This window comes from Loxodonta africana, chromosome 5 (genome assembly GCF_030014295.1).
Source record: "Loxodonta africana isolate mLoxAfr1 chromosome 5, mLoxAfr1.hap2, whole genome shotgun sequence".
Taxonomy (NCBI): Eukaryota; Metazoa; Chordata; class Mammalia; order Proboscidea; family Elephantidae; genus Loxodonta; species Loxodonta africana.
Genome location: NC_087346.1, coordinates 112,618,843 through 112,642,538, shown reverse-complemented (window position 1 = coordinate 112,642,538; position 23,696 = coordinate 112,618,843). Strand labels below are relative to the sequence as shown.

At 36.5% G+C, this 23,696-nt stretch overlaps 1 protein-coding gene across 1 annotated transcript; it reads right to left on the bottom strand.

The window, feature by feature from the left end:
* Positions 1 to 2,196: 2,196 nt before the first annotated feature.
* On the bottom strand, positions 2,197 to 23,453 carry YIPF7 (Yip1 domain family member 7). The gene is made up of 5 exons (XM_010591439.3): positions 22,586 to 23,453; positions 15,066 to 15,227; positions 11,043 to 11,190; positions 5,686 to 5,867; positions 2,197 to 2,940 (listed from the first exon to the last, which is right to left on the bottom strand). The coding sequence occupies exons 1-5, from the start codon at positions 22,699 to 22,701 to the stop codon at positions 2,778 to 2,780; spliced, it is 771 nt and encodes a 256-aa protein (XP_010589741.1). The 5' UTR covers positions 22,702 to 23,453; the 3' UTR covers positions 2,197 to 2,777.
* Positions 23,454 to 23,696: the final 243 nt, after the last annotated feature.

Below are 23,696 nucleotides of genomic sequence, written 5' to 3'. Positions count from 1 at the left end.
CATAATAAAAACAAATGGAGTTATCAAGTTTAAGTTGGATATACTTGTAAGGAGCTCAGGATAGAAAGTTAGATGGGAGATATAAATTTTGACTCATTAGATTTTAATGAGCTCATCTAGGAAGTGAGTGTGGATAGAAAAAGAGATCTGAGGTTGATGAAAGAAAAAGAGTAGAGCCAAGGAAACTAATAAGAAGCCACCAATGAGGTAGGAAAAAAAAAAAGAAATAAACCAAGCTTGCAGGGAGTGTTGAGGAGGGTGATCAAACACCTCTGAGAGTCCAAATAAAATGAAGGACTGGGAATTAACTATTGTATTTGGCAAGAAGAGGAGGTTGTTGCTGACTCGATAAAGGTGAACTTGGTGAATCAGAGGATGAAATCCTGATTGGACTGTAAGAAAGAATGGGAGGTGATAATGTAGAAGCAGAGATAATAGACAACTCTTTCAAGTGTTTTGGCTATTAAGAACAGAAATTTGGACCATAACTGGGGAGTAGTGATGAATAGGAGAATTTTTTACATATTGAAACACTAAGTGCTGCCGTGAATTATAGATGTGGAGAAGAAAACACTGGTCATGAAGATGGAGCAGCTGCCTGTGGAGAAAAAGGGAGGGAGTAAAAAAGGGAAGGCAGCATATATGGATACAGGTGCAGGTAGGTTGGTAGATCTAGTGGTGGGAAGACAAGGCAGTTTTCTTCTGGGTATCTTTATTTTTTCAGTAACAGCCATCAAAGAACGATGACAAATGGAGAGAAGTGTGTGTAGTGAAGAATTAACTTTACCCAAAGAGATGTCTGTCCTTTGCCTCTGGCTTCTGAGAGGTAAACTCTAAAAAAAAAACCCCATAATTTCTCAAGTGATTAGACTTTTCGTTTTTCAGGATGGGCCCCTTAGATATTAAGGAGATGACTCATGGTCAGACCCTCAATAGTTTATGCTAACAAGATGACTCTATGGGGGCGAGGTGGGGGCGGAGGGTGTGGCTGCTCATCCAGAAAGGCTAGCCCTGTGATTAGAGGTTTGGAGCTTTGAGCCACGTGATATCAGCCTGACCATCAGCAAGGGGATGGGGCCTGGAGGTTGATTTGAATCACATGGTCAATGATTCAATCAGTCATGCCTATACAATAAAAAAAAAAAAAATAAGTCCCAGTAAAAACTCTGGATACTGAAGCTTGGGTGAGCTTCTTGACTGACAATATTCCACATACATCTATGTGCCAGGAGGATGACATGTCCCTGGTAACAAAGAAGTTTCACATTTGAGGTCCTCTCAGATCTTGCCCTATGTGTCTTTGCCATTGATTGGTTCAGATTTGAATCCTTTTGCTGTAATAAAACTGCATATAAGAATATAAAACTGTATATAAGTCTTTAGTATAGTGCTTGGAGCGAGTTCTCTGAGAACTTCTAGTCAATTATCAAAACTGAGGCGATAGTGGTTAAGCATTCTGATGCTAACCCGAAAAAGTTCAGCAGTTCAAATCCACCAGCCACTCCATGGAAACCCTATGGAGCAGTTCTACCCTGTCCTACAGGGTTGCTATGAGTAGAGTCAACTTGGTGACAATGGGTTTGGTTTTTTGGTTTGCAGTGGTAGTGGAGTCCCCTGAATTTTTAGCCAGCTGGTCAGAAGTGAGAGTGGCCCTGTGAATCCCTGAACTTGTGACTGATGTCTGAAGGGAGGCTAGTCTTGTAGAGGACTGGGTCTTTAACTGTGAAATTTGGCCAAACTCCAGGTAGTTGGTATCAGAAGTCATTTGCAGAGTGTTGGAGACTTAAAAAGTAAAGAAATGGTATCATACAGTCATCTTAGAAAGCGTGAAACCAAATTTACTGGGGAACTTAAGGGTAGGATTACGGAGTCATTTAAGACATGTTAATATAATTTAATGTGAAACAAGTAGTATTTCCTCTAGTCACACTCAGCTGCTTAGGGAGCAAGTGGCAATGATACCGACAATATATGCAAGCAAGAAATAATAGCGATGAAAGGAGAGTGAGAATGGTTGCACAACTCAAAGAATGTAATCAGTGTCACCGAGTTGTACATGTAGAAATTGTTGAATTATTGTATGTTCTGCTGTGTATATTCTCAACAAGAACAAAAATAAAATAAATTATAAAAAAAGAAAAAGAAATAATAGTGATGGACCACAGCATCTAAATTGAGTAGGAGAGAAGTGAGGGTTTGAAAAAGTGCAGATTCAATGAATTGTCTGAATGCATCCAAAGAGGCAGTTCTTAAAGTAAGTGAATTGAAAGATCAGAGGTTCTTTGAATCCTTGAGTTAAAAAAAAAGAATAAAAACAAAAACAACCCTACATAATCCACCCCCGCTAGTCTCCAAAGCTTCTAGGCAATGAGATTTTAACAACGTGCATATATCTGAGCTGCCTGATGGTTTCTCAGAGGCTTACTGTAGATTTCTTTTAAATAGCATATGATTTTATTTACTTACAATTTCTCAGAAATACATTGAGCAAAACAAGGTTCATCAGCACAACTATATCCCTACATTAAGAGTTATGGGAAAAAATGAACATTTTAATTAAATTTTATTTTAAAGTAAAATGTTTACAATGTTTCAATGCACCACACCAAAAAGCAAACCATCTTTCAAACCTAATACGCTGTTAGAGCACCATCCTTAAGTGCTTTTTTGTCTCTCTGCTTATTGTTTTCTTAACAGCAATATAACAGAAATCATATGACAAAATTTGAATTAGAGAGCATTTCCAGAATAATCTTGTAAGGACACTTACAGCACTTTCAGAAAATAGTTAAGAGGGCAAAAAGTCCATAAAGTAAGGCACAAGGGTAGGCAATGAGAAGCTGTTGTCCTTCCATGGCCAAGGACGAAATGAAGATTTTAGAAGCTGAGAGGCTACACCAGCCAATGATGACCAGTGCCAACACGGTTCCAATGGCTCCCCTATTGCAAAGACAAAGTAAATGATTACCTTACATGATGAGAAAATGAGACAATTGAGTCAGAGCTGCCTCTGAAATGTCTTCAGTATAATATTTATAAAATATTCTCCATTTGTAAAAAGGGTGTGGTGAACCATATGAACTCAAAGGCCTCTGCCAGTTAGAAAATTTTTGAGTCAAATTCACCATCTAAGGCTAACATACAAACATTTTAAACTTCAGTAAACCTTCATTTAGAAACAGAAGAATTCATTTGCAGCCAATCTTATCTGTCAACATTCAAATCCCAACTCCTAAAATGCTCTTATATAAAATATATTTAGAGCCTTGTCTTATGGCTACATATTACCTTTCTACTACTCTCTTCTTAAATTGACCCACAAAATTGACCCACAATGTGGGCAGAAAGAATAATGGATTTACATTCCAGTCGAGTGACTTTTGTTCCCACTGTTTCTGGGTGCTCTTCCCGAGGTTGTATCTTGGCTAGCAAAGCCCAACGCAGCTCAAGTAGGGAACACATGGAACAGAGGAGCACATATGTGTGTGGCCTCTGACCTCATCTGTGAATATCCATTTGGTATGTGTGGGTTTTTCAGAATATTGAAATAAATTTGTTCAAATCGGTCTACTCAAAAAGTAACTAGGGCGGCAATTGGTTCTTCAAGAACAAATGAGTAAGTCAGGTAATTAATCTTAGTCACCCTGGGGGGCAAATTGGGAGAGGGAGGTGGTAAAGAGTGAATTCCCTTCATTATATGCAAGACAGAATGCATTATTTAGGAAAATAAAAAATAAGAGCTAGGAATGGCCTCAGGAGGCCATCTTGTCCCCAGCTTTAAAGCAATGATGTGATTTGGGAAAAATCACGTAGTAAAGTAGGCATTAGGTCAAGATCGCCTATCTTCTAGCACATTATTCTTTCAACCATCAAACAGTGCTGCCTTACTCACTCCTGCATTGAATCTGAAGTTGAGAAATATGTTTATTATTTATACATAAGAATGACAGAAATGCCTTTTAATAACCAAGGCAAAGCAAAAAAATTACAAACTATATAGCATAGCTAATAATGCCTTTAAGTTATAAATAAACCAAAATATCTAAGACATTCCAATAAATATTACACACTTTGATTTAATTGATACCTATTATGAATCATTTCTAGAGTAATTTATAGCTTTTTGTGAACAAAAATATAAAATTACATATGATTAACTTGAATAATATAGTAATATGTCCCCTCAAAAATTTTGGGTTTAATGGTCTTAGGGATCAGGTAGTTTATTCCCCTTTTAGCAATCAATTTAAGGATGAAAATCTGATAAAAGAGGTCCAGGCTTCACAAGACCTTCAAAATCCAAGAATTTTAGTTTTTATTTTCTACCCCTAATCATCAAGAGTCATTCAAGATACCACGAATCTCAACTTTGCTGAAAATAATGTTAAAGCTTGGAAATTTTTAAAGGGTGGGTCCTAATAATATTGTTTGGCAAAAGCGTCTAACAAAACAGAAGTTACAGAGTCTAAACTGTGTACTAAAATGTCAAACGGTATCCATTTTCGGTCATGTTCCTCTTTTTAGAAAGTGGAGTCCTTGCTGATCACATAAATGCTTGCTGCAAGTCATTCTCTGAAATGTTATTTTAAAAATGACATCACATTAAAACAAAAATTTAAAAAAATTTCCAACTGAGTCATTTTCAAGAATGTTATGAAAAAAGTTTTGTGATACTAAATCAAAACAAAATATTAACGGTTTTTCTAAGATATTTATCAGTGGCATTGGTAAATTCTTCATATACTATCTATGCAATATAGTATTAATAACCCATGACTTGGATCAACAAAAAGAAAATTCAAACTATGTTTTCTGCAAGCGTGGAAGAATGAGCACTGATGGGAAATGTTTATTTTTAGGTGGTTTCAGAGCACAGCAGGTGACAAAGGACTATGTGACAATCTGCTGTCTCCAACCTAAGTGATCCAAAAAAAAAAAAAAAAAAAACCCACAAACTCGTTGCAGCGGAGTCAATTCCAACTCATAGCAACTCTGTAAGAGAGTAGAACTGCCCCATAGGGTTTCCCAGGAACGGCTGGCAGATTTCAACTGCCAAGGCCTTTTGGTTAGCAGACATAGCTCTTCACCACTATGCAAACCTAAGTGATAGTGGCATGCATATGTCCAGGGAAAGCACCTGACAGAAATGTATATCTACTGCATCCTTATTAATAGTTTTGAATTACAAATACCAACTAAGTGAAGGAAATGCTGTAACAGTCTCAAGCATTAACATCGTCATTAGCGTCCCTGGGAACTCCATGCTGCAAGGAGTCCAGTTGAGAAAGAACAGTTGCTTCTAGCTTAGAAGACAGAATGCCTGGAGTTGAAGCAATTTGTCAGTGTTCACCACCCAGTCACCCTTCCAAAATCAAACAAGTGACTTTTCTATAGTTGTTGCATTACCCATGACAACAGTTCACAATGAAGAATGTGACAGCTTAAAAAAAAAAGCCAGTTTTAGAGATAACTCGGTTTATTTAATTTTTTTTAAATCATCAAACTAGGAACAGCACCTGAGACAAAAACTGGTATACTTTCCTGAATCTGTGTGAAGCTTCTAATAGCCATAGTTTCCTGAATTCTATTACCCATATGATCAGAAAGAGGTTAACTTTTGCTCAGTGTGGCAAACCTTAGTGATAATTGTGCATGTGGGGTCCATTAGTTCACACAGACACTTACTGCAGTGAAAAGAAGATGGCACAGCTGGACAGGATGACCATGGGGAGCAAGCAGTAACCAAGCACACTTGCCACACAGCCATAGGACACCTCTGAAGAGCTCATCAGGTTCAGTAAGGCATGGATCCCAATGCAGCCAATGGCACTCATGCCGTACACATAGCCAAAGTGAACTTTCCCTGCCTAAAACAATGGAAAGAAAACAGTATGAACACAAAAAACATCAAGAGGAAATCAGAATGTCAGTAAAGCAGAGAAAACATTTTAAAGCCAGTCCAACATTGTTCCACATATTTATAGCACCATCATGAGGAAACTGGGAGTTCTAGAAAAAAACACTGGCTGTAAAATAAATTCAGGTCCTAAAATCAAACATATCTAACTATACTTTGGATGGGGCAAGCATGCCATAGAAAAATGAAATGTTGCTAGGTTTCTATTTATTATCGTAGATTTTCTATTAAGGGCACAAGGCATAAGTAACAATGTATTTTCTCCCAATATATGTTGTATAATGGGATGAATTAATAAATGAATAAAAAAATTCAATTTAGTCTTCAAACATCTGTAGTATTACTAGGTCAGGCCTATTCTAAGTGTTCCACATATATTAGCTTATTTAATTCACACCAAACCAAAAAAATCAAACCCTTTGCCATCCAGATGATTCCAGCTCATAGCAACGCTGTAGGATAGAGTAGAACTGCCCCATAGGGTTTCCAAGCAGTGGCTGGTGGATTCTAACTGCTGACTTTCTGGTTAGCAGCTGAATTCTCAACCACTGTGTCACCAGGCCTCCTTAATCCACACAATCTTATGAAATATGTACCATTATTATACCAATTTTCCACATGAAGAAACTGATGGCAAGAGAGGTTAAGTAAATTGCCCAAGGTAACGTAATGCTATGTGGTGGAGCTCAGATTTGAACCCAGAAAGTCTGGCTCTAAAATTCAGGCCCTTAACATTTATAGGAGCTGTAACAAGTCCTAAAATAACAAGGCTTACTGGACTTTATTTAACCCAGTATATTCCAAACTTATTTGACCACAGAATTATTGTTTTTCATAATTCCTATCACCAGTTTCATTGAACATATTTTGTTCAAAGCTGATTTATATAAACTACCCGGTAACAAATCAGTGGCGTAATGGTTAAGTGCTACAGCTGCTAATCAAGAGGTCGGCAGTTCGAATCCGCCAGGCACTCCTTGGAAACTCTACAGGGGCGGTTCTACTCTGTCCTATAGGGTCGTTATGAGTCGGAATCCACTCGATGGCAGTGGTGGTAACAAAGCATAAAAGGAGGACTGATAAAGGAAGCTAGAAGTGCTCAGGGCACACCACTAATCTGAGGGGGACTCATAAAAATAATCATCATACACAAGGTACTAGGGACTAAGAGATAAAATAGCCTCAATTAACTCACCCAGTGAAAGTCAAAATCTACTGTTAATTCAGTAAGGTATATTCTAACATTTGTTACCGGACAAGCTCCTGTAAAGACTCCATTTATATTTTATATTTACATTGAGCTGATTAGAAAATCTAGATAAACATCAAACAGGCTGACTCCGGTTTTCATAGGAATTGTATAGATCAATGAAGGGTCTGGCAAATTGATTCAGAGAGAGCTTTTTAGCTGTCATTTTTCCTTCTCCATGACTGTAATCCATGAAATCCTTATGTTTTACAGAATTAAAGAAATTATTTTGCAAGCGACTAAGCGTAATGGAAGAAAACCTGGTGGCTTAGTAGTTAAGAGTTTGGCTGCTAACCAAAATGTCGGCAGTTCAAATCCACCAGGCCCTCCTCGGAAACCTTATGGGCAGTTCTACTCCATCCTTTAGTGTCGCTATGAGTCAGACTCAACTCAAGGGCAATGGGTATAAGGGTAGTGGAGAATGTTATGACCATTTCATTGTTGTTCAAAATTTTTCAGCTATTTTGGACTCCTCTTCCTCCATAATTGGAGAGGCTGGTAACTACTAAGTCCTTTTACAAAACTTCCCTGGGCTATACTGTCAGAATTCTATCCTGCATTAGGTACAGATAAGTTGTCATTGGGTGTATTCTTTCTTTTTTTTTTTTTTTTTTACATTCTGTATTTTATAAAATAAAGTTATTGATGGGCATAATAAAAAAAAAAAAAATCAGTCATGCACTGTTCTGTTGCGTGGATTTGCTCCACCTTAGAAAACAATGACAATTTCAAAGTCACTTTCATGTTCTACGGAAGCATTCTACTTAGTATTTTAATTGGATGGAAATATTCTGAGGTAGTGTTTGCTGTAATGGTGAAAGGCAACTCTTCCTTACAGTCAAAGGACACATACTGGAGCTTCCCAATCCCAAAAGGCATTTTTTATGAATGGGTGGGCAAATAGGGGAGTGATAGAGATAATTTGTAGTAAAATTGTGCCTTTCCATATTAATAAATGACCTTTCTCTTCATCTGTTTCTTTTGTTAAGTTACCCAATTTAAGCTATAATTCCATTTGGCTGAGGACACTGCCATTTTTTAATTGTTTTCAAATTCTAATAATAGCTTTTACCTCAAAAATTGAGTTTTTTACCTCAAAATTTCTCAGGATTCTTTCCTACAACCTTATTAACACATCTTGATTCAAAATACTTATTATTCTTCTGATTATACTTTTAGATTGGCCATGCATTTTCCTTTTCCAGAATCACATTCGTAACCCTACCGGAAAAATTAAAAGGAAACATAGCTTTTAACCACTTGTCTTCATGGTGTTGAGAGGGAAAAAAATTGGTGGGGGAGGTAAGAATAAGTAAAACTAAATTTATGTTAAATGTTTGAAGCTATTTTCTTTGGTTTGTCTCCTTCAACCTGGAGAAAGCCCACTAAAAAATACTGTACCTTATCAATATAAATAAATAAAATGATGTGTGTGATGATGAGCCTTACATTTCAGGACACAGTGAATAGATTTGGGTATTGTTTCTAGATTTTAGTTATGCTTTAAAAAAAAAAATTTTTTTTTTTCCTCTAGCACAATGCCTATACCATTCCATAAAATCACCCCTTACATTTGAATTCTAGATATCTGGGGCAGAGATAAACTAGATTCAATGGGTTCTGTGTTAAATCTTACTTCAAGTAATAACCAGGTTTTTGTTTTTTGGTTTGGAGCCATGTTGTTGACTTACTGTTCAATATTTCTCAGAATCAATTCTGAAGTTACCACATCTAATGTTAAAATCCAAATCATGGCAAAAAATGATTCAGAAAAACCTGAAGAATCACTTAAACTCTCTTTGTTCTCAAAATGAAGAAATAAGGTCCAGAAATACGAGACAAGGGTTTCAAGAACAGAGCGAGTGGCACAGTTGAGAATGGGTCCACTTTTCTCCCTACAAGCTTAGAGTTCTGTGCCTGTCCTACTTTTGGATTTAAAACAAAAGATAGAATATTTAAATAACTTTGACTAACACTAAAAACATCCAAGGGAGATTTTAATAGTATTAATGCTTTCCTTTTAGGAATTCCTAGTGGTGTAAATAGTTAAGTACTCAACTACTAGCCCGAAAGTTAGCAGTTAAGCCCACCCAAAACAGACAAACAAAAACCCAAACCCGTTGCTGTCAAGTCAATTCCGACTCATAGTGACCCAATAGGACAGAGTAGAACTGGGCCATAAGGTCTTCAAGGAGCAGCTGGTGGATTTGAACTGCTGGCCTTTTGGTTAGCAGCTGTAGCTCTTAACCATTGTACCACCAGGGCTCCAAACCCACCTAAAGTCGCCTTGAAAGACAGACCTGGGCATCTGCTTCCAAAAGATTACAGCCTTGAAAACCCTAGGGAGCAGTTCTACTCTGTACACACAGGGTTCAAACGAGTCAAAACTGACTCAACTGCAACTAACAACAACAATGATGTTTTCCTTTAAAGGAATGTTAACAGCAACGTTTTCTACAGAAAAGCCAACAGCTGTATCATGAATGACTTGAAAAAGAAAGATGAGTTAATGTATTAAACTGATTGTTTCTGACTGTTTGATTAATTGACATGGCCTTCTTCTAAGATTATCAGATTACTGTGACAAAGACAGAAGAAGGAAGGTTAGAGACTAAATTAAAACTCTAGTTGATACAGTGTTTGAGTTACAGCGAATTTGCATTTGTTGTAGTCCGCAGGAAAAAAAAAGGTGTTCTCACTAAATACAATTGCACTGAATAAATATAATGTGATTACTGGTCACAATACCATGAAGAAATTAGATTGCTATCTATATTTTGATTAGTATTGTGTAATTAATATATTAAAAATGAAAAACCTATTTAGTTGCAAATAAATTTTACAGCTAGTATTAAAAATTGTAGCCACATTTAAAAAAAAATTAATATTGTGGGAAGTAGAGAGCAGTAAGAAGAGAAAGGAGACTAAACAGTTATTTAAATGGCTTTTCCTAGAATCTTAAATTTGCTGTACTATTTCTCCTGCCAAGTTTATCTATCTGTGCCTTAATGTAACTACGCTTTTCAGACTGGCTTAAAACATCTTTCTCATTCTGTTTTTAATGTATTTCTATTTTCTTCTTGGTCTAAACTCACAGACCTCTTCTTATTTCTTCTTTTTTATCAAGTCTTTTTCTAAACCATCAGCTAGAGTGTCTTCTAAAGTTTATTTAGGTAGAAATATGCTTTTCCTTACTTTTTTGGTGATTCTCAATATCATTACTGCTAAACATAAAGAATCAAAGTAGCCTATACACAAAAGCATTGAAATTAGGAAGCAATGCCTTCCTGTAGCAGAAAACTAAAGTAACAGAGAAAATACGTAAGTTGAATAAATAAATCATGTTATTGCTGCAAGTCAATTTATTCATAGTAGCCCAACAGCAACAAGGAGAGCCATCTCATATCTCACAGGGTGTTAGAAATACTCTTGAGATGTACCCTAGCAAAGAAAATGAGGAGCAAAGAGGAGAAAGGATTAGCCCAGTGTCACAACAGAACTCTCACGTAAACAGGCAATGACAAAGCCTTGTACAGCCTAAACCCATGTGTTTCTTCAACTATTCCACACTGACAGTCATTTCTGAATAACAAAATGAAGAGTAAGGCATAAACCATCTCTTGCTTTGATAAAAATCTGACAGGGTGTTTTTTCTTTAAATCCATTTAAATTTATATATTTTATCTAGTTCATGATGGCAGTTTCTTTTTGTCACTACGGTTCACTTAACTATGTCTCTCTTGCCAAAAATGAAGTCTTGAGTTGAGCAGTTTCTACTCTATGTGATATAATTTCTTCTGTGTTTACAAAGCTCTCTTCAACACTGAGACTAGAAAGGACAAGCATTAAAATCTGGTGCTTGCTGCCTTTCATTACCATAAGCAGGGTGGCTCCCAGGGCGAGGCAAAAAAGAATGGGACCAGCAAGATCTGTTTCATTCATAATGCTGCCATCTGCTGATTTCAGTGGGTTTAACACTGTCAAGGTTTTTTGCCAAATGTGATCAAAATTGATTCCAAGTTCTGCAAAAGGAAAAGAAAGGAGATAATATAAATATAGGAAAATAAACATAACTAATATTTTTTAATTAAGGGTTATCATATTTGGAGCCCCTGGGTGGTGCAAACAATTAACACACCTGGCTGCAAACAGAAAGGTTGGAGGCTCCAGTCCACCCAGACAGAGGCACATCAGAAAAAAAAGCCTGGCAATCTAACCCAGAGGCACATCAGAAAAAAAGCCTGCCAATCTAACCCAGAGGCACATCGGAAAAAAAGCCTGGCAATCTACTTCTGAAAAATCAGTCACTTAAAACCCTATGGAGCATAGTTCTATTCTGACACACGTGGGGCTGCCATAAGCAAACTCACTGGCAACTGATAAGAAAAAAAAAAAAAAATCAGACCTATGTAATATAAAATAACTTTTTTTTTTAAAGAGTCTTTTGTTCCCAAATAATGAGATAAGGAAATCTTAAAGAAATAATTCTATCAAGGAAAAATTTTCCTGACTTATGCAGCAAATACAGGCTTAAACCTACTTAAAAACTTGGAAATGGATATTATACAGTAAAAAATGAAATTGTAGCTAACAGAGTGCAAGTCCTCTCTTATTGCCTACTTAAATATCCTTTTTCCATATTTTCAATTGCTAATCTTCTGAAATTTTGTCATCTCAAACTTGGCAAAAATTTTAAATTACCAGTACTATCTAAAGATATTTAGTCTAGGTCTGGAGATTTACTTCCACTGTTTGATGAGAAGAGCAATTTTATGCTAGCTACCTGAAACTCAGTGGAGGAGAAAAGAGGAAAATGTAACCATAATGTGGGGGAAAAAAAAAAAAAAAAAACCCACTGCTGCTTATCAGTTCTGACTCATAGCGACCCCATGGGGTTTCCAAGCCTGTAAATATCTATGAAAGCAGACTGCCACATCTTTTTCCTGCAGCGCCACTGGTGGTTTTGAACCACCAAACTTTGGGTTAGCAGTTGATCACTTTAATTACTGCGCCACCAGGGCTCCTAATCATAACGTTTATGCGTATTTTTATAAGGTCAGCGCACCATGCGGCTGAGTCTGTATAGTCAAAGATTAAGTCCTTGAAAAGAGTTAACCATTCCCTTTTATGAGTGATGGCATTAGAATAAGATATCCAAAATAAATGGGTTTCAGTGTCATGAGTCCAAATGATAAACACATTTCTAATTTTATTTTTTTCCACTGCCCTCCCAAAGAATTCTGACTGCCGCCTCACAGACCCCTCTGCTAGATTCTGCTCCTCTTACATCATCTCTATTAAAGAAAAAAACACACTTAGCCATTGGACATTCACTAACATAGAAACAGGAGGCAGTGGTGGTTGAATGACGGGATTCTAGCCTTCCATGTGGGAGACTGGGGTTCAATGCCTGGCCAATCCACCTTAAGTGCAGCCACCACCTGTCTGTTAGTGGAAGCTGAGCATGTTTCTACGATGCCAAACAGACTTCAGCAGGGCTTTCAGATGAAGACGGATTAGGGAGAAAGGTCAGGCAATTTACTTCCAAAAAGAGGGAGCCAACTCAAAAATACAGGTTTCGACACTGGGTCGTCTTTCAGAGCCTACTCTTTTAACGACCACAACATTATACTCCAAAGTCAGAGGAGCAAAGAATTTCCAAAAGTAATATTTGAAAACTTACATGTAGTTGAGGTTGAGCCAATGTGCATCCACTCCCATATTGGTTGGTTGTTTTCTTTCTTTCTTTAATTGAGCCTAATTCTCCCATATAAAGGACTGTCTTTCTGAAGTTCTTTTGTAGGTGGCATTCAACTATACCTTTCCAGGATTCAGCAACTCTCCTTGGTCTGATACAAGGTATAGCTAAACTTCCTTTACAGTGGCATATACCATATTTACACCTGCAAAGTTGATATTCTATATGTAGAATACAATACAGACTTTTAATGACCCCCAGGATAGAGAGGGGCCTTGCTCTAAAACAGACCCAGAAATTTTCAGAGGGTCAGCCAGACATCAGTCTTAGCTCGAATAGAAAAGGCACTCTTTCCCTAGTTTCATGCCCAAATTGAAATTTATTTTCCCAAGCTCAAAAGGAAAGAATTTGACTCAGTAAATTAAGAGTGAGCAAATAAACTTCAACTTCCAGGTTTCATCTTATATTCTCATGGTGTAGTTGCACATTTTTTAATGCATGTACACTTTGGAGAGTATGAACAGCTCACGAAGGTTAAAATGTCTAAGGCAGATTTTTCAAAAATAGTACTATAGTTTAAGTTAATTTTGCCTGAGGCTTATGTTGTTTTCTAACTTTATATTCGGTTTTCATATTTATACTAACAATGTTTTCTGTATTTGCCACAATAAAGTGGCCTTTGATTTTAAATTCCTTTTTCCCAAAAAACATAATTATTCTTCAAGTAACTCAGATGGAAAATGCTTTATGGGACATTATTAGGGATTTCAACCACTTATTGATAGTGTAATTAGCTTCTGCACATGCTTCAATACTGAATCATGAGACAGTGAGTGAACGTAAGGTTTACTAAAGATTTTTATGAGGAAAAAATTTTGTATGTTTTCTGCAGAAATATATTTTTGCAATATTTGTTTCACCTTATAAGATGTGCAATTGAATTATAAGTATTTATTAATTTTAGGTACCCTAATTTAAAACTTTATTATACAAAATAAAAGATGTAACTTCTGTAAAATGTGAATATAAACTTTGTTTTGCTGTCATCTAGTGGTTTTTAGTGGTAGTAAAGTATATGATATATATGCTATAAAAATGAATTAATATCTTTATTTCCTATGCAAATTTTGGCATTGGCCTTTCAAATATAAAAATCAGTCATGCTACAAATACAAAATGCCAAATATCACAGTAATTTTTTCTGGCCCAACAGCTTTGAATTGACTATTATTCTTCAAAATGATATGTTAACAAATTGCAAAAGTTAACCCAAGTGTTTTAGACTATAAAACATTTAAGAAATAAACACATTTTCAAACAACATGCTTTTGTTCAAAGAATATTAATTATTATTGCTTCATAATTTTATAGGCTATTTTTCTGTGTGCTCAATAAAACTAGAAAATGCCATTTTCCAACTTATCCTAAAAATCCAGTCCATGGCTTAAAGAGTTTTTTTTTATGGCTTTAAGAGAGTCAAGGCTTGAGGGCTTCACAAAGTCATCCAGCCTGAAGTTTATATTGGAGCAGAAGTTTAGATAGTTCATAGGTTCAAAAGACAAAACTATATTAGGAGCTCTCTATTCTAACATCCTACACATTTGAGAAGATAATCACAAAGAGGGCAAAAAATCTAAAAATTCACTCTGAGCTATATGAAGTGGAAGTAGAAACCCGGTATTTTTCCTCTTCAAATTTAAAGGGATATAAGGGGAGGATGCATAATAGTTTAATATACAACAATAGAGATATTTCAGAGCAGTAGAAAAGGAATAATTTTCAATAAATGGTGCAGGAAAAAAAATGTTTAAGTATTTGAAGCATAACAGAAAATACCAATTTGAAATATGCCATTATGAAATGCTTCATTAACTAGGCTGGGAGGCGTGGTCACTTTGATATAACGACTCTTCCAAAAGATATCTTTACTGTTGTCTAGACATGGCTGGGGTGTCCAAATTTAAGAAAGGGTGCAAAAAAATTTTAGCAACAGCAGCAACGTCATATCAATAACATGCGTCTACTGCCGATCTGTGCCATGCAAACATGCAACAAACTTCCAGTGGTTCTGGCAAATCCTTATTTATACACAGAACAATCATACATAAACCACAGCACACAGCAGGCTGACAGCACACATTAAGTGTTGATTATTGCAATTATTCTTCAGGCTATACACCCATTACTTCCTTAACTTATCTTCTAGCAAAGGAGGCTCTTCATCAAAACTGTCAATGTAAGGAGATTGTGAATAATAATCTGGGGTGGATATTGGTTGAAAAAATTGTCCTGTGTAACCTGATGGTGTCAGCATCTCTGGTGGAAAAAAAGAGGCAGGCGGAGGCTGCTCACTTCCTTGTTGTCTAGGAAAAAAAAAAAAAATACTGGCATTTATATATCTAAGAAAGGAGTATCACGACAAATCAGTAAAGGAGACTAAAATTTTCCCTCTCATAAATGCACATAGCATTCACCCATGAGTTTTTACCCATGGAAGGAATAAATTCCTTAAAGTTTAACTTTAATCAATAAATTGAATGAATAGGTAGAAATTGTTGAATATGTTCTGCTGTGTATATACTCAACAACAACAGCAATAATTTTTTTTTTTTTTTTAAGTGAAATATCTGACCAAGAAATGGCTTCTGGAAGGATGCCTAATAAACTAATATTTATTGAGCATGTATAATATTCTTTCATATGTTCTCACTTAATCCAACTCTGTAGAGCCCTGGTGGCCACAGTGGTTAAGTGTTTGCATGGTAACCAAAATGTAGGCAGTTGGAATCCACCAGCTGCTCTTGGAACACTATGGGGCAGCTCTACCCTGTCCTATAGGTTTGCTGTGAGTCGGAATTGACTCAACAGCAATGGGTTTTAATCCAGCTCTGTAAAGTTAAAAACTGATGGTTAATCCCACTTTCAGAATAAAATAGAAGTTCGCAGAGACTGAATGACTTGCTCAATATCACACAATAAAATTGCTGGTATTGAGCTTTAAATTGAAGTTTTCTGAGCAGTGCTCTGTCCCATATAATGTCACTTTTTCGCTGACTTTCGGGGCAATCACAAACCATGACAGCCTGTTTAAATTGGTGGGAGCCACAAGTAAAAATCACAATTTTAATATTATGGTAAATTCATTGGAAAAATAAATACATAAGCTGATTGTTGCCCTTCCCAGGCTGTTACTTCCAATCTAATTATCTTTGCTAAACGTATTCCGTAGCTGGCTTTATTGTCCCTCTTTTGAAATGTGCATTTCTGTTTTGCTGAAATATGTTTCAATACCTCCTTGACTTATTTTTTTATTGTACCGTTTGTGTATGAAAGTTGGAAAATAAAAATCTTCATAAATGACTTCTTGCTAGAGCTAGACAAAGGAAGAAAAGAGGGTGTTACAGTGTGAGGTTTGTTTGTTCATTTTAAATAACTTACCTGGAGAAGGAAGAGGAGACATAAGGAGTTGTCCATTAACATGCTTAAGTTTCTTTCATTACCGCCTCTTCAGCTAAACTAAAAACGCAGTTCAAGCTTCTGAACTTTGTAGCTCCCTACCATTGCTCTATGCTGATACTTACAAAAGGCCTTTAGATACTTCCCTTCCAACATTAATATCAGTCTAAGAATTATAACATTCTCATTCTTCTTTATTTGCATAAGCCTGACAAGGAAAATGATATTTTTTAGAAAATAAAGCTACAGTGATTTTATTATTCACTGATTCAACCATAAGTTCACTGAGGGCAGGGACTTGGAATATTTCTTGAATCTACCACAGCCAGGGCTGAACGGGTTCATTCCACTTCAAAGCCCTGCTAAGAATCTGCATTTTCACATCAGATGTACTGAATCAGAATCTACAGTTTAACAACATCCTCATGTGATTCTTATGTACACTAAATTGTGAGGACCACTGCTCCATTAGTGGTTCTCGGAATTGGTTCCTAACCAACAGAACTAGCAGCACCTGGGAACTTGTTAGAAATGCAAATCCTCAGCAGGGGTTCAAACCTGAACTAACAGATTCATTAGTCAGTGCCCTACCCACAGCACACTGCCAAATACTGTTGTTCTTTCAGTTATGTGGCATGTGCTACCCTTCTTTTTCCTTCTTCCAGAAAAGTAAGCATATCATCAAAAATACTGTCAGAAACCCAAAAAAACCCAGTGCCTCAGAAACAAATGATAAAAATCTGAAGTGCATGTTGGTTGACAAAATGCCCCTACATATTTTTTTTGTTTTTTAATATAAGCATTTCTAGAAGAGTAAAAGGGAACAAATATAGGCGGCTCAGTGGACCAGTGTCTACGCAAGACTATGTCACTGACATAGTGTCCCAGCCTCTCCATAACCAGGGGCAGATTATCCAATAGGCAAGGTAAGCATGGCGGTTATCTTGCTTACCAGATCATCTGTAGTGAACAATTTCACTACAGATTAGTTGTGTTTACCTTGCTTACTGGGTCATCACTCCTGTCAGTGATTGTAAAATTGAAAAGAGGCTTTGATTCTGTAGGAAAGTGCTGTGGGGTTGGGAGAGACACAGATGCCACCCATACCTAGAAGCAGAAATCTTTGATGTGTTGTGAAGAAATGTGAAATTGTTCATTACAAATGATCTGGTAAGCAAGGTAAGCACTGTGCTTCTCTGACAATTGAATAATCTGCCCCAGCCATAACCCACGCCCAGGTGCTCCTAACCTGGCTTTGATGAATAACGGAAAATCAACTTTCAACGAGCATAATCTGCTGAGCAGCATCTCTGAATGAGGAAACTTAGCATGGGTGGTTACGTTGACTCAGCCTACCCACCCCCCAAAAAACCCCACATTTTTACAGTAAAGAAAAAAAATTTGCCAATCACCAATCAAACCCTGGCCCTTACTCTTTCCTCCATCTCTCTACACCCTCATACAGAAAACTTTTATCAGGAGCTTGTCCTCTGTTGCTCTTGATGAGGACATAATACTAAAAATCCCCCATCACTTATTTAAGAGAGTAAAATTTTAAAATGTGCCCTACAAAGGAAACCCCAAAATCCTTCAAACGCCAAAATCTATCATACACATTCTATATGACTAAAATAAAATTTTGTTATTACCTTTGACTTTGTACGTATTGACTCTAACTTAATTTCACACAACATTACAATGAAGAAAACCCAAGTAAAACCAAAATAATCAATTAGTCCACAGTCCCATACAGCAAATTCCATAACTGCTATGAACAACCATAATTTTTTTGTGGTGAAAATATACACAACAAAACATCCAGCAATTCAAGAATTTCTACATGTACAATTCAGTGACATTGATTCTGTCCTGCAAGAACCATCATAATTTTGACCATATTTCTTGACGCTATACACCAACTCAGGATGGCTATGACAATGAGGTTCTCTTAGATTCTCTGTGATAGCCTGCAAACCTACAATAAAAAAAAAAAAAAACAATACCCACTGGTAAAAAAAAAAATTCAGAGGGGATGGGACCAGACACGTACCAATCACTCTGCTAAGCCTACAGCCCTGCATAACTGATACTTAGGATGTTAAGGTTACATTGTATCTGTATCCTTGCAAAGCAATGGGAGTTTTGCAGAGTATTACCAACAAAATATTTCTCCTCTTATGGAACACACAGCATTTTCATTAGCTCTATAAAGAGATAGATACTGACATTGTGATGATTTCTAACCTAGTACATTATTTCAGATGAAAAAAATGTCAACTGAATTATACCAAAACAAAAACCAACACTGGACTCTAACTGTAGGATTTAGACATTAGCTTTGTCAGTGAATGTTTCCTCTTCCTATAAAAATCATTTCAAGCAAATGTGAAGTTGACTGTTAAAGGTTCCTTTAGAAAGATCAGCAACATTCTTGGTCATATTTCCCTTCTTTGACTTCCCAACTCTGCAATGCCTGTAACGATAGCCAACGATAGGATTTATCTTGAATCCAGTAGAGAAGTTAGAGAAACTGGCCTCTGGAGTCAGACTCCCCGGGTTCAAATTCCAGTTTTATTTCTGTAAGTCTCAAATTGAGCCAATAAAATCAGGCATTCTAAGAGCCCTTGGCAAGACTTCATCGTAAAACCAGTTCCATTTTAGTGTGGTTTAGGGAAAGGGGGAGGAGAGCTCTGGGTTGTGCAGCTTTCTCAGGTCCTGGTTGGTCCACCTGCAAGCACAGTGATGCCCTTAACTATGTTTGAAATACTAGAGGAAGATCAGATCTGGGGTTCAGGAAGATGATGACTCAGTATTGGTCTGTTAAATTCTTACTAAAATATTCAAAAAGAGTTTTACAGTTCTTTTCACCTCTCTGCAATATTTCTTTCTTTCTCCAAATAAAATAGATTTTCTACTTCCACAAACAGGAAAAATATAGCATAGGTAGCTGGCTACAGGTGGTTGGAAATAATTCTTATGCTCTGATGGTGGAGTGGTTAAGTGAAAGTTCAACGGTTCGAACCCACCAGCCTCCTTGCAAGAGGAAGATGTGTCAGTGTGCTTCTGTAAAGATTTACAGCATTGGAAACCCTATGGGGGCAGTTCTACTCTGTCCTGTAGGGTCACTGTGAGTAGGAATCCACCCAACAGCAACGGGTTGGGATTTTGGTTTTGTGAAATGACTGCATAGTTCAGTTTTGGGGGGTTTTGTTGATTTGTTTTAAATGAAGATTTTCTTCCTTGTTTACTCTAAATTAAGAATCCGTGTTTTTAAAGGTAAATATCCTCATTGCCTTAGTAGGCATAATCAACCAGATTTTAGATAAGTGTGCCATTGAGCTGAACAGGTTTTTTAAAGCAAGCAATAATATATCTGGGGGAGACTGATTTATTGATTGATTATAGCTATCTTCTAGAATCCTATGTCTTTTGCCAGGATGATAACCATCTTATTCTGATTTGGGATATATTTTAATTGACACTATTCACTGTATGAAAAAAAGACCAAATCTCTGCAGTTCATTTGATGTGCGCTGGTAAATCACTGACCTTTACGTACCTCATAAAACTACCGCAGCCAACATGCCTTTTCCTAATTCCTGAGATGTGCAGTGTGGGTTGGAATTGAAATGTTAGCACATCCAAATCAGGGCTTGGATTTAAATGCTGAGCATCTGAGGCACACTAGGCCATCAACCTGATACAATATAATCGTGAGGCTTCCTCCATCAACCTGATACAATATAATTGTGAGGCTTCCTCACTTGGTCATATTAATTTCCATCTCTTTATCATCTTCATTTCGGGACATTACTGATCCAAAAAAATCTGTTGCCATCAAGTCGATTTCAACTCATAGTGACCCTATAGGACACAGTAGAACTGTCCCATAGGGTTTCCAAGTAGAGGCTGGTGGATTCGAACTGCTGACCTGTTGGTTAGCAGATGAACTCTTAACTACTAAGCCGCATTGCTGATATGGGTAATCAAATGGAGAAAGAAAATTGGGGCAGGTAGGCTAGAGGGAGAAGGCTGTGCTCCATGAATCCCTGCTTAAAGAGAAAGTTTTGTCTGTCTCCTGTTGGGCTTTCCTCAGTTTAGTCTGAAAATGAAGACTGCAGAGGCTACCCAAATGCTTATCCCATCTGGAGAAGAGAATGGAAAAAAGAAACAGAAGGTTCAAGGCAGATGGTTCTTTTCTAAAAAAAAAGGGTAAGAACAGAGCTGAAACATGCTATTAGGTAACTCTCATTGTGGACTGTATATTTTGAGTGACCATCCTGTAATACCTTAACTCACATATACTTTCTCTGCCTAAAACAATTTTCTGTTGCTTCTTGACCTAGATAATTTCCTCCAGAGTATAAATCATAAATGAAATAAATCAAATTCTCTTCCTCTTGCTGGATTCTACAATGGTTGATCTAATTCTATACAGACTTGTCATTTTCCCTCTTTTTTTTATAAAGAGTTTTGAGAGCATTTTTAATTTGCTTAGTTGTATATGTGTAGAGATTATTTTTTCACTTCATGAAATACTTAAAGCAGTCTGCCTAATGCTGGAGAGGGTAGAATAGGGATGAGAATGAGATAAAATTCCAGATGATTTACTTCATCTGTTTAAAAAGCATTATATGTCATTACCTCCCGCTGCCCACATACGGCAGTGGTTCAGTAGGTGTAGCCAGGAAGCAGCTTGTTAATGTTGCATCTATCTGCTCATGTCTGCAGGAGTCACCAGTCAATGAAAACAGTGTCCAGGTTTTCCTGGGCAGAGTTGGGACACAAGACTTCCCACTGCCTGTTATATTTTTTTCTGTCATTTCTTCCTTCCATCTGGAGATTTTAAGGTAATTTTCTGGGTTAAAAAATAAATAAGCTTTCATAATTAATAAATTTGATGTATTTGTTATATATAAAAAAAAAAATAGATCTATTGGGCAGGTACGGTGACCACACGCCACAGTTTTCTTAAGATGGTCCAGTTTATGCCTATTGTCCCAACATTACTATTAATAGCACCCATTTTACTCTCAAAAATGTTTTGGTTTGGCAATAAATTATATACCCAACCCAGTTATGGGCCTAATCAAACACCTTAGGCTACAATTGTAACCCCATTTTTTTATTAGTGTGTGATTTTGGGAAAGTTCTTTAATTTCTCTGTGTCCGAGGTTTCTCATATGTAAAGTGGAGATAACAAAAAGTACCTATGTCAGGGCTTGTTTAGGGACTCGGTGAGTTAATTTATATAAATCTCAGAACGGTTCCTAATACACAGTAAGAGCTCAGTAAATGTTTAGTTACGAAAGTTGAAGAGCCTGACCATTCTCAGAGTCCACTAAACCAGACCCACAGAGCAACATCTAAGAATCAACCCTGTAACCAAACAAGCTTTAATTACTTTAGGCAACAATGTATCAATTGCCTTTGCAAGCTATAGTTACATGAATAAATAGCTTTTATGTAGTTGTTTTACTTTAACATGCTTCCTGTCCATAATCACAATTGTTCTTCATGAGGGTTCCATGAAGCAGGTATTATTAATGTCCTTATTTCTCAGATTATGACACTCAGCAAAATTAAGGCTTTCGCACTGTCACAGAGACAACGAATGACAGAGCCAGAAGTGGAACCAAATTCTTCTCAATCTTAATGCCATCTTTTCTCCATTAGTAAAGAACAAATAGTAAATTCTTAATTGTTTTGTTTTATTTTCAATTTAAGTTGAATGTTCAAGTGCAATAACTCATTTTAAAATATGTACATTTTTATTCCATCACAGCACTTTTCATACTGTATTATAATTGCGTATTTAATTGACCATCTACTCAACATAAATTCCTAAATTTTATGAGAAAATGACCATGGATTTCTTCTTTATCTTTGGGTCATCATTCCTAACCCTTAACACAAAGGCAGGCACTCAATAAATGTTTATAAAATTAAATGAATTGTTTCTTAAGTGACGGTCTAAAGAGTAATCAGGTAAAATGCTTAGTACCTGCATTTAGTCTCCCTGTTAAGTGATATTTTGAAAAGAGGAAAACAAGAAATTCACTTATAAACAGCCCAGAGGTGATAAAGGGTATGTACGGAAAACTGAAGTAACGTCTTGCCCTTCTTACATTTCTTCTTAGGCTCTTCAATGAAGTATGCCAGAGAGAGCTTTCACTCCCCTCAGGGAAACACTGCCTACCTAGAATGCCATGTTACCATGACTACTTAAAGTAATAGCATATTTCTTCCATAAAAAGTAACTTACTTTCTAGATGCATAAAGATAATCATAGGCATTAGAATCATTGCAACTCTGCTCCTGATTATCAATGGTATAATGAGATTGATAAAAGTCAGAGTCATATTGTCCCAAGGTTGGCATCTGAAAAATAAGAACAGTAATTTGTACTTACAAAATTACAAGTCAAGAAAATTTCTTTTGAGATATTTACGAAGATTAATTGGTGATGTGGTTTTGGCTGATTTCTCTCAGGGCACAAGGTATTCTTTGGATGGACAAATTTAGTATTGGGGGAAGGGTATGAAATGTATGGCAGAAAGTCACTTACAAAACTTGCATCTTCAACTACCTTTTCTGACATTTTCACACACTAGAACTGTGACTTTGACCAAACTGATTTTAATTGGTTTGAAAGAACTAATAGTCTTCTCAAAATATGTTATTCTTAGGAGTTTAAGGTTTAAGAGTTTCCCTTAAACAAGTTCAGTTCTTCACTTTAAGCACTTTCATATATCCTATCAGCAAAAGCAAAAAGTAAATGACTGATAAAAATCCTAGTTGAGTTTGATTTTCCTATAGCTTTAAAATTTGCTAACAGCCTCTCTACTCAACAACAACAAAAAAAAAAATGTTGTAGTTAGATGCCATCCAGTTGATTTTCAACTCATAGCAATCCCATGTCACAGAGTAGAACTGCTCCATAGTATATTCTAGGCTGTAATATTTATGGGAGCAGATGGCCTTTTTCTTGAAGAGCCACTGAGTGGGTTAGCTGACAAGCACTTAACCCACATGCCACCAAAGCTCCTTAAAATAAAAATAAAACCCTACAAACCAATTTCCCAGTTATATTTTACAATTCCTAAAAAAGTTTTGGGACATTTACCTTTTTCTCTTGCCCTGGATCCTGCACCTGGTCTTCTTGCTGAGTCAGAAGGAACAAGGCTCAATTCCACCAAAGGAATAGTTTTTCTTTCTATACACTTTACATAGTTTTGAAGCAAAGAGAGCAAGACCTCAGCTCACTTACTTACATGTTATCAGGAAAGATGAATGGCAAGAAAAGGACATTATGTTTGGTAAAGTAGAGGATCAATGAAAACGAGAGAAATCCTCAATGAGATGCATTGAAAGAA